The sequence below is a fragment of the Pipra filicauda genome, unplaced genomic scaffold, assembly GCF_003945595.2.
Source record: "Pipra filicauda isolate LSUMZ 115617 unplaced genomic scaffold, ASM394559v2 scaffold187_size1440530_pilon, whole genome shotgun sequence".
NCBI lineage: Eukaryota > Metazoa > Chordata > Aves > Passeriformes > Pipridae > Pipra > Pipra filicauda.
The window spans coordinates 75,571-95,150 of NW_024104295.1; the positions used below are offsets into that span (position 1 = coordinate 75,571).

Consider the following 19,580-nt stretch of genomic DNA (forward strand, 5'->3'; position numbering starts at 1 on the left):
TGAGGGTCTCTCTGCTTTTAATCAGAAATTCCATCCATGATCTGGTAAATCTGCTGTCTAAGAACTACAATATATGTTCCATGAAAAGACTTCCATTTTGAGAAATCAAGGGTTTTCTTCTTTTTTTATTTTTCCTGATGGAAACATTCTCTGCCTAGCAAGTTCTGTACTGACTTCATCCAACAATCTCTTCGTTTCTGTGAACAGATGTCTCCCGAAGGCTTGTGAGATTTTAGGTCAAAACAAATATCTCATGAGATTTCAAGACACGAGAAATCCTGCCAGGTCAGATTCCAGAATTTAGGAACTGCTCTTGCAGTTCTCCTCATTCTTGAAGAGAAGAAGTTCATCTTTGAGATGAATTTCAGATGCTGATCTTAACTGCAAAGTGTACAGATCAGTGTGCTGTAATTTTGCCATTCATTCTTTCTAATATTTGTGTTTAAAAAGAAGTGTAAAGTGTTTGAAATACCATCAAGTCCAGGAAAAATATTTTGTGAACTTTACTTAGACCATACTCAGTTACTTTTAAAATGCAAAATTCTTTTGTTTGAAGTATGCAAATAATTTGACTTTCCATTTTCTTTGCCTACATTATAGGTGTAATTTATTAATTGTCTCACACCTGTTTCAGTATATTGTAAATTGGTAGGAAACCAAACAAACCCCACTATTTATACTCAATCATATTGCTGAGAGCAGAGTTTTGCTCATTTTCTCTCATACAGTGGTACACTTTGGATCATAGTATAGCTCAGCTTGGAAGGGACCTTGGGAGGTCTCCAGTCTAGCTTCCTGCTCTAAGCAGCGTCTGCTACAAGATTAGACCAGGTTGCTCAGCTCATCAGTGATTTGAGCCTAACCTCCATCCTTCTCCTGATGAAAGGTTTTCCCACTGGTTCCAGTGGAATCTTTAGCACTGTGGTTGTAGTGGCCTCCGTAAACTTGTGATTTGGAAGTGCAGCCTTTGGGCTACTTGTGGGGATTAGAGTCTTCCTATGTGGCCATTACATGGTCACACAGTCCTCAGAAAAATACGGTGTTGGTGGTTGATTTGGTTAAAACACGTTGTTTCCTGTGGATACACCTGCTACCACAGCGGGGTCTGTTTGAGAACCCTGATCTGAACTGAAACTTGCACTTGCTCCCAACCAAAGGTTTTGCTGCTGCTCCACTATATGAATGTGATATTGTTCAGAGCCAATTTTCCTTCTCTAGGACTACCTGCACATTCACTTTCTCACCCTCATCTTTTTTCCCTAATATTTTTTGCTTTATCCATACTATTATTGCCAACATATTAGCATTAGTTAAAGTTAGGTTGGTTTTTTTTTTTAACATCTTAAAACAGTTTAGAATAATCCTGTAAGACTTTCCATTGATTTCAGTGGGTATGTAGTTAGGATCTTCACTCCTCTTTGTTAGCTTTCCACTCGTCCTGATCACATAAACTCGTGACGAGGCCTCAACTTACTTTGAATTAATTTCGTAGTCCCTGATGAGTACTTTTGTATTGACACAAATCAGTGCAACCCTAGTACAACTTCTAGTTGAACTGGTGACATCTTAAACTCTAAAGACTGTCTTATCAGTCTTTCTTCTACATCCATTTCAGTCTTGTCTAGAGTGTCTCCATTTGCTAAAATCTTCTTTATTTTGATCTGGGCAAAATATGGTTGGTTTTGAACCTTAATTCTCTTGTTTCTCAGCACTTTCACTCATGGAGGGAGTTGAACTTTATCATCATGTAGTTGGACAGGTTCCTTGAGCTGTACTTCAAAATGAAGTTCCAAGCCTAGGATTTTCAAAACCTTCTGTGGAATTAAATGAGGTTCATACATTAGTTTTTCTCTGCTGCCTTTCTCCTCTTCAAGACTGTCAGTCTTGTCTCTGCCCTTATAATGCAGCCTTGGCATAGTATTTGGAAAAGTATTTTTGTAATTTGTTCCAAATTATAAAAATTTAATTTTTTTTGGCTGAATATTTGTTTTTAAAAATTTCTTGTTGACAACTTTGTTCTCTCCTCTAACTCCTCGGTCTTCATTTTTTTCGCCCACCTCTGTCTGTGTTTGTAATTGGATGGAAAAGTTCAATGAATCCTTTGGTGTATAGTCTGCATTAAAAATGTTCTACCAAGTAGCAAGGTTAATTGAGCCTTTTCTTGAGGAAAAAAAAGAAGAATTACAATTTATAATAGAATCATTAATACTTAGATATGTAATTTTGGGCTGAGTTTGCAGAGAAATGTCACGGGAAGTTCTATATTTTCTTTTTTTCTTTAGCTTTTCTGTTTTTCTGAGTCCATTTACAACCTGTCTGTCTTTTGACACATGGTCCAGCCCTCCATGTGGTAAGTTATTAGCCATGAACCTTATAAACACCACTGGAAGAACAACCATTTAATTACCCATGACCAACAATAACCATCAGTATTTAAATGATATCAGACTTCTAACAGCAACAGCTGATCTAAATTGAATCAGATTTAGTTAGCTCTTTTCAAATAACTTTTATGGCTACTTTTGCATGCCTGGATGTAGCTGTGACCTTAAAGTATTGCTTTTTCTCTCCCTGCTTGAACTTCATGATTTTAGCTCATAAGGCATCAAAGAAACCCATTCTTCTAATTAGCACCATGTCCCTCTTGACCTCATATTCTTGATATTAGCATCTCCTAGCAGACTGTAGGCAACTGAGTTGGTTGGTGTGAAGTTGCTTCTGAGGCACAGTCAGATGGATTAATCTGGACTGTTGGTCAGTAGATCACAATGTATTCCACTTGGTCAGTCTACCAAAACACATCAAAACACAGTCTGAAGAAACTGAGTATGGCTTTTTTCCATGAAAAGCTGACAGTGGCTAGTTTTTAGATTTGTTTTTACGTACATTTCAGGTACATCTCACTTCAAATTTGTAAAACCGAAGATACAACATTTGAGTTTTGTTGAAATCTTAAGGTTTGTATGTATTTTGAGGATGCACGTGCTAAATTTTTAGTCAAATAGTTATTTGAAAAGTGAACCTTTTAGGGTTAATTTTGTATTAGTCTAAAAATTACTGCATTATTTAATATAATGTTGTGATGTAATATTTATATTTTCTTTAAAATATCGTATCATAAAATAACATACATAGTGTAAATATTTGACTTATCACATGTGTTGCAATGTGTGGCTGTAACTCACTAATTGAAAACAAATCCGGTCTGGAATGTTATTTGGATATTAATGTAATGATGACATGACTTACAGATTTCATGAAAAACTATATTAGTCTATGTATATTTAATGAAGTATGCTGTATTTTTCTTAGTATGAAAATCTCTTTATGGATGGACTATAAATCAAAAGCTAAGTTAGAGTCTTGAAATACAACAGCCATATGTTGCCATGGTACTGTAAGTCAAGATAAATGTTAAAGATAATAATGGATATGCGTAATAAGGTGTAGCGAAACTGAATGAAGAACCTAATAGATTATTGAATCCCCTATGATTTTTACCACTTTTTCAACACTATTTTAAAATAGCACAGCTTGGTTATAATATAAATTTTGCTTCTGATATTCAGTAATTCTCATTTTAGGACTGTGATTAATGCTGCATACACAGAGAGAGCTAATGAATTTCTAATAGTGTAATTTTTGTCCATGTCAGCTAATCATATGCTCAGATTTTTTTTCCTTTTTTTTTTTTTTTTTAATATAAGGTGCAGTTAGTTAAGGATATTGTGCTAATCTCAGACACACAATATCTCACTGATGATATTTCTCATTTGTCTAATTGTTTCTGATAACATTTTCATGCCATTAAAGTATAAATTCTGTCTAATCCCATGTATGGTAGCAAAGACTAGTTTGATCAGCAAGTTCCATTTTCCCAATCTTTTATGAAAGATAAATCTTTTATGTATGTTTTTTGTATTTTTGTTTTTGGCATTTGATCTATGCTAATATCTGCTTATCATTTAAAGAGGGTAAAATGCTCTCTAATTAGGTGGTCGGTAAAATTTTGGTACTTTGGCTTTCTGTGTTGTTGTTAGCCATGCATAAAATGCTTTCCTATTGATCAGTGTAGAATAGCCAGGGTTTAAACAGCTGACATCTGCTTACTTTAAAAAAAGAAAAAGAAAACAGAATAACAAACCATTTCAGCCTAATCTACCTCAAATGTGTGCATGTAAATGGGGGTCCATCTATTGACCTGCATTCTTTTCAGTTGTGGATTGGTCCACACGGTTTATGAAACCAGGAGGGCTGATTTGAAATGCAGATGTCGAGACAGTGAACTACACCCTCCCCTTTTTCCTTTGCTGTATCTGTCAGGGTGAAAAATGGCTTGCACAAGGGTCAGTCACCCATACTCACTTAATTACTTTCCTTGGACCTACAGAACTGTCACAAGCTGTGGTGGAGGCAGGCGCTGTTCCTCTTTTAGTGCTCTGTATCCAGGAGCCAGAAATTGCTTTGAAAAGGATTGCTGCTTCAACTCTCAGTGATATTTCAAAGCATTCTCCAGAGTTAGCACAGACAGTAGTGGATGCAGGAGCTATCGCTCACTTAGCTCAGATGATCCCGAACCCTGATGCTAAACTGAAGGTACATTTAATTTTTTTTAAAATCTCCATTATACCAGTCGTTACTCAATACTGAATCAAAGACACTGATGTGCATATTTATTTAGAAGCTCTTGGTTTGGGTGTTAACAAAATGTAAGTACGTAGATGGTGACAAAGAGTTCTGGTCACATTCACAAATTTAGCTACTGGATAAAAACTGCAGCTCCGTAAGGAACAGCTAAACTAGTCTTTAAAGTGAATAGTGTGGGTTTTTTTAGAAATACATAGTATATAAAGAATGCAACAGATACTTTCAATAGATAAAATTTGCACATTTCAGTTACAAAAAAGGTTTTGCATACTTAAGATTATATGATAAAGCAGTTAATAGTAAATGTATTGTATTTTAGAATGTACCATCTAATGTGAATAGTTGTTGTCAAAGGTTTAATCACTAGAGTTTAATGGTTAAAAAAATTGTTTCTCAGTATAAATTTTCTGTCTAACAGAAACAGAAGGCAAAAATGCCACTTCAAACAAATGCCACTTCAAACAAATAGATAAAAAATGCCACTTCAAACAAATAGATAAAAAATCCTTAATATAAGATTTGACAGATTCAACTTTTGCAAATAAAGATATTTTCTGTAGATTTTACTAAATTTTAAATTAAAGTTTTAAATGGCATATATATATATATTTGCTTTTTTAATACATAGCAAGCTTGAATGGAATAAAACAAAAGAGAAACTTTTATTCAGGAACCAGCGAATGTTCTGTGCCATTATATTCGTGCATGAATTGACTCAGTGAATTGTAAAATAGCTGTAATTGTTTTCCCTATCCTGCTTTGTTTTCCTTGATGCAATAGATTTTTGTGTGCAGGGGGAGTGTGTGTTGTCGGATGTTTGTATACTATTGATTTTATAACAATTTTTATTTACTAGCGTCAGGTGCTGTCAGCTCTAAGCCAAATAGCAAAGCATTCAGTGGATCTTGCAGAGTTGGTGGTTGAAGCAGAAATTTTCCCAGTTGTGCTCACATGCCTGAAGGACTCAGATGAATATGTCAAGAAAAATGGTGCAACTTTAATTAGAGAGATAGCAAAGCATTCGCCTGAGGTAAAACCTTGAAAATGCAAATACAAGGTCATATCATTAGATTTTACACTTTAAATAAAATACAGGATTATTCTGTCATTTGCTTTTCGAAAGGGAGGGCAAATAGCTGTTTGGCATGTTCATTGGAAAATATGGAAATGCTTGCTGATATTATGAGATGTGTATTGAATATGAATTGGGTTAGGAAACTGGGAATCATAAAATGTATACCTACCTACTTCATTCTATGAGATATCTGCACAGAGTGGGAGTTCTAGGCTGACAGTATTGTCAGTCCTAGATATTAAAAATATCATGAGAAAAGCCTCACAGAAGTCAGGATACCAGCTAATAAATTGCGTGATCATCCTGTAACAATAATAGATGGTGTGTGTCTTTTTAAAAATCTTCTGGGGTGCTGGGATCACATTTTAATTATTTTTTCAATGACAGTGAAGGTCAAAAATTCTCTCATTTATTATTAAACTGATGGTAGTTTCTGTTATTAGCTTGAGTTTGTAATTTGAGTCTCAGCATTTGCACTGTTTTTGCCAATAGCTGATACAGGAAGGTCGGGATGTTTGGCAAAGTCAATACAAAATAAATAGAAAAACCAAATAATTATAACTATGTTAATCTGTCAGACCATAGAGATAATTAAAAGGCTCTAAATATGACTTTGGAATGAAATACAAGCAGTGTATTTGTAGAACACGCTAATGCTGAACACAGCCATTTCAAAATCATACTAGCTTAACAACTGAGAAGTGTTTAAACATGAATATTGTGCTGTTTCTTCAGCCTGCCACTCTTTAAGCTGGTGATTAAAGGTTACACTCCTGGCACATCTGCTTTCTCTCTGCACCTCATGGGCAATGCAACTTTACTTCCTCAAAAAGTGAAGAAATTATCATTATCAAAGGGGGACACTGGAGTCAGAAGCCAGAGACCAAACTCACAAGACTGCAGGTAGAGTCAGAAGAGCTGCTAGCACTGGATCCTCCATGCAAGGGGAATTGGCCATGCTAGCAGCTCTCCAGAGGAGCTGTAGGAAGTGACTCCCAGTGGAAAGTCACAATCTGTGTTTGACTTCAGAGTGACAGTGACCACTGTCCATCTCTGAGCAACTCTATTCAAGCAACACATGTTGCAGCAGAGGCACACTGGCAAATGATATTTCTAGAGGACTTGGCTGTGTCATTTGAGTCTCGTGGCTTTTGGATCCCAGCTCTCAATCTGCATATGCAGTAAAATTCATGTGAAGGTCATCACTGGGGGGACTTACAGCAAGGGCTGAGGGACAGAGCAGTGGGGAGCGTGCTCTGTGCGTCCAAGTGAACATGGCTGTGTCCAGACGTAAGACTTGGTTGCCACTGGCTGCAGTTCACAATCATGTGAACAGTTTTTCCTAAGTAATAACTGCAAATTTCGTCTGGCTGTTTCATGAATGAAACAATCCCCTTTTAAAGGCTCTGAGGAAAAGGTGAATTTCATGTTTATAGAAATCAGCTGGATTGGAAATTTACGTGCCTCAGTTTTGTTCATTTAATTTTGACTTTTAAGAACATATTTCTTTTGCTTTGGAATCTGTCGGGAAAATGGGATATACTTAACAATATGGAAGAAAATAATCATAATATGAAATAATTTCTATGCATTGTTGATATCATACATACTCTACTGCTGTCCCTCAAGTGATGTGAGAAGTGATACCGTTTGGAAAAAACCAAGGTGCATAGCTTGATTATCATTTATAAGTAAGGCTATATAATTTGGCATTCCGGGGCAGACTCCAATGCCCATCAAGTGTGTTCCCTGGACACTTCCCTCAGAGTACTCTAACATGGCAGAATGGTGCAGCCCAAGTCAGTTTTGCACATCCAGAACAGTTGTCCTTGGCTTCATGCCTCAGTGGGAGGATTCACAAAGGATTTTATGCTGCAGAGAATGCAGGTGAGAGGAAGAGTGGGCCTTTCCGTCTGTTGCTGCACAGAACATATGATGTTAGCTGGGGAATGAGTGGGCACTAATATGGAACTGGGTCAGTAGGTGCATCTTCATGATCATTCATGTATTAGGCTGTCATCTGCACATCTCTTCTGTGTATGATAATGGAGTTGAGAATATGTCATTCATGCTGTACAGCATAACGAATTCAGAATCCTGATTTCCTTGCAGTAAAGTCAATCAAAAACACTGTAGCAAATCAGCTTCATTCCTGAAAACTTCATGCTGCACTTAGTTGCCAACAGTCTGTATGATACATCGCTCTTATTCCAGCTTTATTTTGTAAATTAGGAGCAATACATTAAAAGACTTTTCTAATGTAGTGCTTTATGCCTGTTGATATTTCACAGTATCTAATCTCTTTTGTTTATCTTTTCAGCTTTCACAGCTTATAGTAAATTCAGGCGGAGTTGCTGCTGTGATTGATTGTATTGGCAGCTGCAGAGGGACTGTCAGACTGCCTGGCATCATGATGCTTGGTTATGTAGCAGCTCATTCGGAGAACCTGTCAATGGCAGTGATTGTCTCCAAGGTTAGCTATCACTTTGTTGTCTTTGTATAATTCTTCAGCAGTATTCTGAGGTAGAGATACAAATGAACATTGGCAGAGGATATATTTTGTGACAGAATCATATACTTGCTCTTGACGAATGCACTTTCTCCTAATATTGCCACTTGCTATGACCAAAATTATGTGGTAACCTGATCAAAGTGTGTCCTTATGATGTTGACCCTTTTATAAAATATCCTGGATTAGTTTGTATTACAATGCGTGATTTTTCTGTGTTGCAATTGCATGGGTACAGAAAATAAGTCAGTGAATTTCTATAGTCTGCTTCCTCTTAAAATGAATATTTGTGGCTACATCAAAACCTTTTTTGAATCAAGTATGTTTAATGGCATGTTCTTCATTGCACTAGCATGACTCTGCTAGTACCACTAGAGTATCTTGCAACAGAAATCTTCAAACTTGAAAAGACTTCAGTTTCTAGTGTTTGATTCAGTTGTGCAAGTAACATTTCAAATGAGTTAAGCTATACATTTTCAGGTTTAAATAAAATCTGCTGGGCCATGATATACAAGGGAGAGCATTTGCAATATTTGCAATAGGTGAAATTAGTGCCTGATATATTAGTCTGATGTAAATCATACTAACTAATGACAGAAGGAGGGAGATATTTTCACTAACATTTTTGGCCCATTTTCACACTATGTCAGTAATTTAAAATATACTGTATGAGTGGAAACAACAAAACAAAAATAGAGGAACAGAAATGTCTTCTAGTAGGAATGCAAATTAAAAATTGAAAATTGCTACAACATAACATATAGTATGCAAAAAAAACCCCAACCCAAACCAAATGAAAACCAGAAAAGTGTGCAGAAAACACTAGAAAAGATTCATGGGATGGAGAACAAGGTTTTTACAGTAGAGTTTTGGTAGCCTTGCCTTACCTGAAGTAGCATGAAATGTTTCCTGATGAAGAGTCTTGGCATAAAGTAAGTAGCTGTGGAGAAAGGATAAAGACTGTGATCCAAATCATAAGAACTTTAGTAACAACTGGATGTGCGATGGCATTCTCCATCTCCTGATGTCTTCAAGAGTCGAAACCTTTCTGCAAATGATTGGATGAGTCAAACATGAACTACTGGACTCGAGAAGAGGTTGATAACTTGAAATTTATTGCAGTAGATAATAAAAAAGAAAGACTCAATGATTGAGCCCTTATAGTCTTAAACAACTTTCCTAGAATCATAAGCACTCAACTTATTTTATTTTTAGTTTGACAAAACTGCAACTTTTACTCAGTACAGCCTGAACTGTGTCATGTATTCCTTTTATCCCTTAAATTTGCATGTTTGTTCAAACTGCCTTTTGACTTAGAACATTGAATCTGTTTCTCTTTCTTTAACTATATTCATTAAGATTTATTAAAAATTCTTGCTAGTCTTGATGATATAAAAATATTACACCACTAGCATGCATTATCTTACAGGGTTTTTTACAGGAAGAGTGTAAATAGAGAAACATTTTCTAACCAGCTGTATCGGTTCCACATTGTCCTTCCCTGGTCTACATTTGTAAAGGTTGTGCTTTTGATTAATGCTACAGGGAATACCACCACTGTGTGCCTGCTTGATAGAAGAACATGAAGATCATATTAAGGCAGCAGCTGCTTGGGCCTTGGGACAGATTGGAAGACACACTGCTGAGCATGCACGTCATGTTGCAGGAGCAAACGTGCTACCCACATTGCTTGATATCTATGTGGACACACGCAGTTCAGAAGATCTTAAAATGAAAGCAAGTATATTTGTAGTATTTTCAGGGTGATTAATTAATTGTAATTAAGCGATTTAAGTGCTTAAAAATTACTAAATGCTTTGTGTTTTTATTGATGTTCATCGAGTCACAGATTTCCGGGGTCCAGGGTATCTGAAGGCTGTGTGTCATTTATCAGGACCGGCTGGTTCCTAATGGGTGTGCATATGGTTCATACCAAATCATGTGGTACAGCCACTGCAGTCTAGTCCCTTATTTTTTTCCCAGTTTAGATGAGAGTTGCATATACTTATAAATGCTATAATTTCTTGTGACTTGTTTCTAATTATCTACTTCTTTTTGCAAGTATAAACTCTTGTAGAAAATATTATAGTTGCTGTAGTGGTGTTTCTTACATTTTTATTATTATAATTATAATAAAACTGTAACAGCTAATCAAAGCCCTGCTCTTGAAAATATGCAACTGTTCATGTTTAGGGCCTTCCTCATGTGGTAGCTAGTGGAGCTGTAATTTAGTAGTGTATTTTTGAGCAACAGTAAGTGAACCAACTGAAGAGTATAATACAATGGGATATGCTCTCCCATGTTGCACTATGCTTCTGTACATTCCACTGAAATATTGCATTCCAGATCTGTAAAATAACTTTTCTGTAGTAATTTTCGGTGGTCCCAAAAATACTAAGGCCAAATTAGCTGTACCTGTAATCCTGCCCAAGAAGGTCACTACTGCTTGTAGCAGCCAACATTGAGTCTGTTTTCAGAAACTAAGCACCAATGCACAATTGTTTCACTCTCTCTTTCCCTCCTTGCCTGGACAGTTCTGCACTTTGCTATCCCAGAGCAGCAGCTTCTCATAGTAAGCCACTTCTAAAATACAATCTTTTAAAATGTGTTTTGATTTAACTTTCTTATTATATTACATTACTTCAATTCACTTAAAGGGTCTACTCCAGCTTTTATTATAGTCAAAGGAAAATTGCCATTACTTTGACCGTAGATAACATAATATGATGCACTGTGGGGTTTGAGGCTTAATAAATCTAAGTAGAAAATTGATTCTTCATTAAGTGACCTGATAGATATCATAGTTTTTATTCAGAAAATGCTCATTGAAAATTCTGATCAATTTGCTTTTTTAATCAGACTTCAGTGATATATAACATGAATTCCTGTTGTTTTCATTGATGTCTTACTAGAGAAATTTTATTTTGCATTTCAATAGGCTAAAAAAGCCTTAAAGAACATTCTTCAGAAATGCACGCATCTTCCAGCACTTGAACCATTGCTGCATGATGCCCCTCCCAGTATTATGAAACATATTATTGGGCAGTTTAGTAAGGTAAGAAAAGGCTCTGCTTAATGAGTAATATGTTAATTTTTTCCCATTTAGCAAGGAACCTATCTTTCCAAAGATGAAGTCTCTAAAGTTATCAGTTGTTTTCTTTAACAGTTGTTTTCTTTAAGGATCCTCAAGCATTCCCTTCAAAAGCAGTTTGGAGCATCCTGTTCTTTTGTCTGATACAGCTGGATACTGTTTCATCTGGAATCTGCCATAATTCATTCTAAGAGTGGGAAAACAGTTGCTTATAAGCAAGGTGTTTTTTTCTTCCTTGCCTCTTGAGATTAAGTGGAATATTAACTCATGTGCAAATATTTTCACTGAGCCAATGTATCACATAAATCCCAGTCACATCTGTTTTAGATAAAGAACAAGCTGGCTGTACAGGAGTGACTTAAGTCAGGTATTTTACAATAATATAAAGGCTTCACTACTTTGATCCTCATTGATTTTCAGTCTCAAATAAATGTAAAAATCCCAAATTTTTTCTCATCTCTCTCGAAGTTTGAAAATTAGTTGTTATTACATTGTTGATTTGAATGCAGCATGTAGAAAGTGATACAATTTAATAAAAATATTTAAAATTATCTAAGTAATTGCTAACTAATCAGGAAATTTGCAATGTCTGCCGTGTTCACCAGCTGTTGGGAATCCTGCTCAGCTATACAATATCTTTGTGCAATACTCTGCAGTGTAACATGTTAGCAGAGAGTACCTGCTCAGTTGGTGAGATGTTCTTTCTGGAAATGACCAGGTAAAACATTCTTGATACTCAGTTCTGATTATTACAGATCTAGAAGCACTGCTGTTGGTAGTGCAGATTCCTGATTACATTGCCTTGCCACAGTTAGGTTTGTCCTGTCTTCTTGCTAAGTCTGTATGAAGACTGGAGATTTCCAGAATCCAGTCCTTTTTGCTTCTGCATGCTGACTGGAGCTATTAATGAGCCAAGTGCATAGCAATTGGTTATTCAGGGTATATTTGAATGTTGCTTGCTATTGAAGTGGTTTTGTGCCCTTCATATCAGCAGATGCTTTGTTTTGTTTTTCTTCTTTGTCTGTATGTTATTAAACAAACTATACTTGTTTACTCTTCTGAAGTATACTTTTAAAATCAAGTTCTCTGTAGTAAAAGTATTTTTCTCTCTTGTACCATAGCTTGGGAATTTCCTATTCTTAGAGTTGTGGGGTATTCTGTGGGTTTATTTATAGCACAGTAAAAGCCTTATTTCCAAGCTGTGCTTCAGAGTGGGATGTTATCCATTCTTGGTGCTGGACTGTGTCATTTTAGCATTGGAGTTTCCAGGATCTGTGCTATTCTGTGCTGCCTCGGTTTGGACTGGGGGAAGGGACTGTGTCTCAGAGGTGCTGTCTGTCTTCAGGGCCTCTTCCAAGAGTTTTCTGCTGTCTTATCCAGCCTCGTAGTCACAGTGTGGAGGAGGAAGGCAGGGAAAGGGCCATATCCTGTCTCCTTGCTAGCTCCTCCTTGGCAGTTCTTGTTGTGGAGATATGTGAAAAAAGATGTCTGTTTAGTTCCTACAACAAAAAGATCGTAGTTGTTCCTGACACTTCCATGTAACATATATTAGGGAGAAGTCTCTGTGCTCTCCTGTTTTTTCTTTACTTGTCTGTTGATTTTGTACAGCCCAGAGGGACCATGGAAATGAAGGCTGCTTGCCTGTATGCATGGAAGAAATCTTGTCCTTTTCCTTCATCCTTTTAGGCAATCCCTTCCTCATTTGAGTCTCTTGTTTTACTCTGAAATACAGTCAAATTTATGGCCTAATTTGTCTGACCAGTGTTAAAGCTTACAAGTGCTTTTGCCCTCATAGTCTGTAACTCTCAGAGTTGGTTTTAAACCCATCTGGTTTTGCTGTAGATGCAGCTGCTGTCTTGCATTATCTTTCTGTCTTTCTGTATTTTTTCCCTTTTTTTTTTTTTAATATTATTGCAGCCCTGTGGGGCTATGGACTACATGCTGTCATTCTCCCTTGCCTGGCCCAGCCCCCACCTTCCTCCTTCCCTCCCTCCCTCCAGTCCTCTGGACAGAGCTGCGTATTGGCATCACTCAGGGAGCACAGAATCTTATTATCTGATCATTTCTGCTTCTCATCCCCTTTGGCTGCAGAAACTTCACGTTTTTGCTTTGTGTGTGTGTGTTTGTAAAAGGCTTCCATGACTACACAGTGTGTTAAAGGATTTTAATATCTAGGAGTTTAATAGTAGCATGTAATGCTTCAAGGCTGCATTGTTCACTTGCAACAATTCTCAGTATTGTTTTCATGCACTAATCTATACTAGATCATTATAATGATATAAAATTCTACAATTAAACTGTGGGAATTGACATAAAAGACCTGAATAACTTGGTTTAAGTGGAACAGATGCTGTTGTTATTCCATGTTAGTATTCTGTTTTTATTATCTATTTAATCTCCACGATCTTATTGTCTCTGTAGGAATAATTCAAGAAATATTATTTATGTAAGGATAAATATTCAATTCATTATTTTATATATGTTATGTATTAAAGTACATGTTAAATTATGTTGTAACCATAAAGGGCTGGTTTATGTTTTTTTTTTCCCCGTACAACTGGGTGTTATAATACAGTAGTCATTACAGATGTTGTATCTCTGATTTTCCATTTTCTCTGTCCTCTGAATTAAAAACACATTAGCAATATTTGAGCCTAGTAGCATACAGATTCATTTAAAAGAAAATATTCTTTTTTTTTAATGTACTATTCTGTGTGTAGGTGTTACCACATGACAGTAAAGCACGTCGTCTCTTTGTAACAACCGGTGGACTTAAAAAGGTTCAAGAAATAAAAGCAGATGCTGGGTCACTTCTTCAGGAATATATCAATACTATTAACAATTGCTATCCAGAGGAAATAGTAAGGTAGGGAGAAAGAGATTTAAAAAATTCATACTTATTATTAAATGTTTTTCACAGGAACAACACAAAGGAAGGATTTAAAATAGTAATTTAACTTTTATATGATTTTTTTAAAAATAGAATAGCTTAACATTTGGTTAACTGCCCCAGTGGTAACACAAACCCTAGACACATACATTAGAACACTTTCTCTGTTTGGATTGTATTTGGAATCAAATTTCTTTGTCTGTAAACAAAGCCCAAATAATCAAGCTCTTGCAGGAAAGTGGAAAGAAAACAGTCCTGCACTACCCAGATGAACTCTGAATCCTACTTCAGTACAACCACTCTCATAATAATAAATGTTGTGGGAAGTTTATTTTGGTGACTTATTTATGGATTACTTAGGCTCCAGAATACAGGTATTGGTGAACCTTTGGTTGCATCCTTGACTTTCCTAATTGTGTGTCTGAACTAGTGTATTCAGAGGCTCCTTTGAAACTGCCTCTGATGTACAGAGGGTCCAGAGGCTCTCCTGCACAGTTGGTCTGCCCACAGCTGCCCTTCCTTCCCAGCCTCATCACGAGGCTTAAGTGTTATATAAAAGGACCATACACCAGCTGTCTGCACCAAGTTGAACTTTGCCCTTAATGAATACAGAAACACTATTAAATAGCTTACAGTCAAAATGTCACCATCCTAAATTGTAATAATGAGAGAAATGCCCTCCTAGATTCTAGATATCCATTTACCAGTCGTTCACTCCATCAACACATCAAAAGGATGTTGTACTCGTGCACTCCCTCTACAGGCTCTGAAAATCTGCATCATCAATTTTAATTACAGCAGCAGAATTCTTCAGCGAATAGTCACTACAAACTAAGTCACACAAAATGAAGCCCTGTTTGTCTCCACAAGGAAGAGACAGTGGCTGTCAAATGGGTAAAGGCAAAATCATAAAGAAATTTTATCCTGCAGCTGGTACTTCAGAGGGAAAGAGGCCATTTGCTTATATTTTTCTGGATATAATTAATGTTTCTTTGTTACAGCTATTTTTCCCCCTGTAAATGAAAAAATGTTAGTCATCTAGGCTGGGATATAATTAAGAAAAAGGCCCCTTCAACCATCTCCTGCTTGCCTGTCTGTGCTGCTGCCTGATGCTGGTTGTGCCGCCTGAGGCACAGCAGCTATGATAGACTCCAGCTTTGGGTTTGTCCTGCAGACCTGTCATTTTAGGCTATTTGCAGACTGAATATAGTAATGCATTGGAAAGTTAGCTTTACAATCAGAGAACTCTTATGAGTTTTAAAAAGAGCTAAATTATGTAGAAACCATCCAGAAAATAAAAATCAACAAGGTAAATAAATCTTCCCTCAATGGAAAACACTGGGGATTTTTACTTGAATATATTTTAGGCATGCATTACATGGAGGTGTGTTCATCTGTCTTTATAGCTGAAGCTTTCAGGGCTCAGAGGTGGCAATTTACATGCCTGCAAAACCAGAAATAAACTGAGATGTATGTTTTTAGAATAATACAGTAATAAATTTCAGATACTCTTAACCTGGAAAACAAGAACTAAATGCAACTTTGATGCTTGTGTATTGGAAGCATGTAGTTGGTCCATTGTGGAAAAACAGCTGGATGACAATAGGACAATAATGGCACCATAGAATGGCACTCTAATGAAAACCTTTTGGATAATCTCCACCCTTGAGTTGGCAATAGAGAGAGAAGGTCATTGTGGTAAATTGTTTTGTTCCAGAATCAATGTCTCTCACATACATGGATGTAGACTTCCCATTAGCTTTGGGGTGTGGGCTTATGTTTGATGAAAAGCAGCAGACTATTGTCATCTGGCAGCCTACAGTTCTGTGTAAACTTCTGCTTTTTTATTAAAGATCATAATTTAAAAAGAACTTAACATCTACATTCCTTAGTAAAGACAATGCTTATGGCAGCTGAACCTGTCTAAAACCTAGCCACTTACCTACATGCCCTAAAAGAAGCTAAAACTATTTCTGAAAACCTAACTTCCAAGTATAAATGGTAATGTAAGTTGAAAAGCAGGCTCTTAAAACATTGTGGGGGAGTAACTGTAGAATTCCTTGACCAGTGTTTAATGCTAGGATTTTTTCTTGATCAGTAGAAATATGCAGTGTTTCATTACTTTGCACAGAACATGCCTTGTAGTCTAACACACAAACAAAATGTTTCTCTTTCAGGTATTATTCCCCTGGATATTCTGAGATACTTCTGGAAAGGGTGGAGAGTTACCAACCAGTTTTATAAACTTCAATGTTTTATTAGATCTGCATTTCACATTTATGCCTTTATGACTGTAATACAAATACAGCTGTTGAAACTCTTGCTTGATTCTGAAATCTTCTTCTACTGTTTGAACTACTGAAAGAGCTCAGCAATTCCAGCAAGCTATATTTTGTTCTTTATAAACTTGTTTGTTGCTAAGTTTTTATTTTTGTTTAACATTACTACCAGATATTGCTGTATATATGAATGGAATTTCATGCAGGGGTGATGATTTATCACAGAAGCTTTTTTAGAATCAGTCATTTCCTTTTCCTTCCACAAGAAAGGTTTGTTATTATCTCATTCAAATTTTAGCCTTCTCAGTACTGTTACCATTTTCCCCTTTTGCCTTTGCATATTGTTTAAAGCTTCCCAAGCTTGATGAGGGGGAAAAAGCTGGCCTCTCTGCATTTTCTAATTATGGAATTCTTTCTGCACTGAGATATTTCCTACTGCTACTTTTGAGAAAGTAGTGATATGATTTTGCATCTCCAAACATGTTTGTAGCAGCTAAATAAAGAAATGATCAGATCTGATGATGATGCAAGGGCTGAATGCTGCATAATATGATAGTGTGGGGGTCCTGGCATGGTAGATAATACATCTTCTGCAAAAGTCCCCCTAATTAAGCCAAAATTCACTGTAGAGGAAAGAAGCAATAAACTGTTTGGTGTGTGTGTGTAGTTGTTCCTCCTGAAAAGGACAGAGTAAACTTCTGTGGGCACAAAAGGAAGGACCCTGGGAGCTTCGGCTCTGTGTGGGTCATCAGCACATTTGTGTGGCTCGGAAGAATTGCTTGACTGCAGGAACACTGTTCCAAAGTTCTGAGCACATTCAGAGGAAATATGAGGACACTTGAGTCCCACTGATTTGAGTGATGGGACTAAGATGGCTTAGGATTTATCCTTCAAGAGCTGAAATTGCTGCAGAATTGAGTTGAAACATACTTGGAACTTAGTCTTGAAGCTGCAGATCACATTGACATGGAGGTGTGAGCTCTTGCCTGTCTGTAGAACATCCTGGAACTATTTTTACCTTCTTGTGAAGAGTGAAAAGACTTTTACAGTTTACTTACTCCTCTGGTGTATTGCAGAAGCAGGAGACAGCAAACAGCCCTATAGTCTTCCCTAATATGTAACTGTCATTTACCATTTTTTGTTCTAACCATTTTTTTCCTTGTATACAGCAGTTTTGTGTGTTTTGTCTTTTTTTTTTCTTTCTTTTTTTTCCCCAGAAAGTAATAAACAGTGTTTCTGGAATGGGATGCTGAAATACTGGCAGCCATAAGAAAAGACAGTAAGTGAAAACCTCTGCAGGAGAGAAACTTGTCTACTTTCTTAAACATATAACTGAATGAGTTTATCAAACAGGGATAGTCTCTTCTTGTGCAAGACTTGCCAAGACTTATTTTTCAACTTATTAAGTTGAAAATTATTTACAGTGGCTTTTCTTTGCCAATTTCCAAGTGACTATTTTCTTTTATTCTTGTTAGCATATTTTTCAACGGTTCACAGAAACATTGGTGGGCTATCTGGTGTTAAGGTTTATTTCTACAGAGGGCTGTGTTCCTGCTGTGAGGTACTTGGTGCTCTCAGACTCTGCCCTTCAGGAGGAGCAGGAGATGCACAGTACCTTGCTGTATGGAGCCTAACAGAAAGAAACTGTTGGTGGCATGAGTGCTGGTATAGAAACCACACTAGCTGGGTTCTTTCCTTAGCCCACATCAAGTGAAGAGCCTTGGAACTGACTAGCTTCTATCAAGTGCCTTTTTGTTTTTGGTTGTTATATTCTGACATTATTAACACTAGGACACTAGTAGAAAAACTTAGGTCTCTTAACAAGATTGTCGTAATACTCAATACTCAATAATTGTTGTAATACTCAAACACAAACATTATGGATATTTAAAAATTAAATCTTGTACAATCCCTGAAAGAAAATGTAATAGAAGGGTTTCCAGACAGTCTTGAAGGATCTGAAGCCTTTATTTTCCCTAACAGAGCAGAAATGGTGCAGGGAGCTGAGTGCAGATGGGAGGCAGCAGAGGTATGGAGCTGTGTGTACCCATAGCTGCCTCGTGTGCTCGGGAGCACACCCACAACACACAATGCTAATGTATATGTTTTGTGCAGAGAGAGCAAAGAGGCTTCAGTCCCCTGACAAATGTGCTCCTGCTGTGTCATACTGTGCTACACTGTAAGGATTCCACAGGGTTAAATTTCAATGCCTAAACAATTTGTTCACAGCCTTTTCACAGTCTTTTTCTGATTCCTGACAAAGGAAATGATTGCAAAAGGCAAACCTTCAAAGCAATCTGATTGTGTAGAGCACAGTCTAAATCAGACCTAGCATAAATACATCTTTACACTGGCTGGGCAGTTCTGTCCTAGGCCAGTGGCTGTTTGTCTTCTTGTCACAGGACTCCTGGACAATGCCACATCCCATTAGGTTGTGGCAGTGCAAAGTCCTCTCCTGTGTAGTGTGAAACCCCTTCAGTTGTCCCTTGCTGGCAGGCTGCTTCCCTGCATTGCACATACACTTTGTGGCTGGAGGCTTCCATGGAGGTACACGTCTGCACAAGGCAGATCGAGCTCTTTACAGCAGAATTATTGCTAATTTGTATTTTAGGCTTACTGATGTAACTATGGCAAGAGTTGCTTTTTAGCTGTAGCTAAAAAGCTTTTTAGCTGTTTCTCAAGGTGTTTCTGCAGTGTTTCTCTTCCATTTCTTCATTTGGCTTAATTCATCATCTAAAACTATGTAATAGCTACTCTGGCAGCCTTCAAGTGTGTATAATTTGTCTCAATTTCATATAATAAAATGTAGATTTGCATTTTAATTCGTTCAAATGCTGTCTTCATGGCTAGTTTGTGACTGTGATGCTAAAGATGAACAACAGGCTCATTTTGCAGCTTGGGCCTCACACCCCCTTTGGATGTTTTTCTCAGCTTACCACTCAATGGTGCCTACTTCTGAGCTTAGGACATACAAGCATTTCAAGTAAGAGTCCCTCTCACAGAGGTGGCTTATTAAGACACACAAAGAAAATTAAGCCACTGCTTTGGCAGAAATAAATGTAAGTGGAGACAGCCCTTAAATCATGTTG

General features: G+C 37.0%; 1 protein-coding gene across 1 annotated transcript in view; it reads left to right on the top strand.

The window, feature by feature from the left end:
• SPAG6 (sperm associated antigen 6) overlaps positions 1-19,313 on the top strand; it is a 36,302-nt gene extending 16,989 nt beyond the window's left edge. Inside the window, exons 5-11 of the mRNA XM_027751747.2 lie at positions 4,391-4,596; positions 5,504-5,677; positions 8,043-8,195; positions 9,777-9,968; positions 11,170-11,286; positions 14,043-14,188; positions 16,390-19,313. Coding sequence (XP_027607548.1) covers positions 4,391-4,596; positions 5,504-5,677; positions 8,043-8,195; positions 9,777-9,968; positions 11,170-11,286; positions 14,043-14,188; positions 16,390-16,456 — 1,055 coding nt within the window. The 3' untranslated portion in view covers positions 16,457-19,313. The remainder of the gene's footprint in view (positions 1-4,390; positions 4,597-5,503; positions 5,678-8,042; positions 8,196-9,776; positions 9,969-11,169; positions 11,287-14,042; positions 14,189-16,389) is intronic.
• Positions 19,314-19,580: the final 267 nt, after the last annotated feature.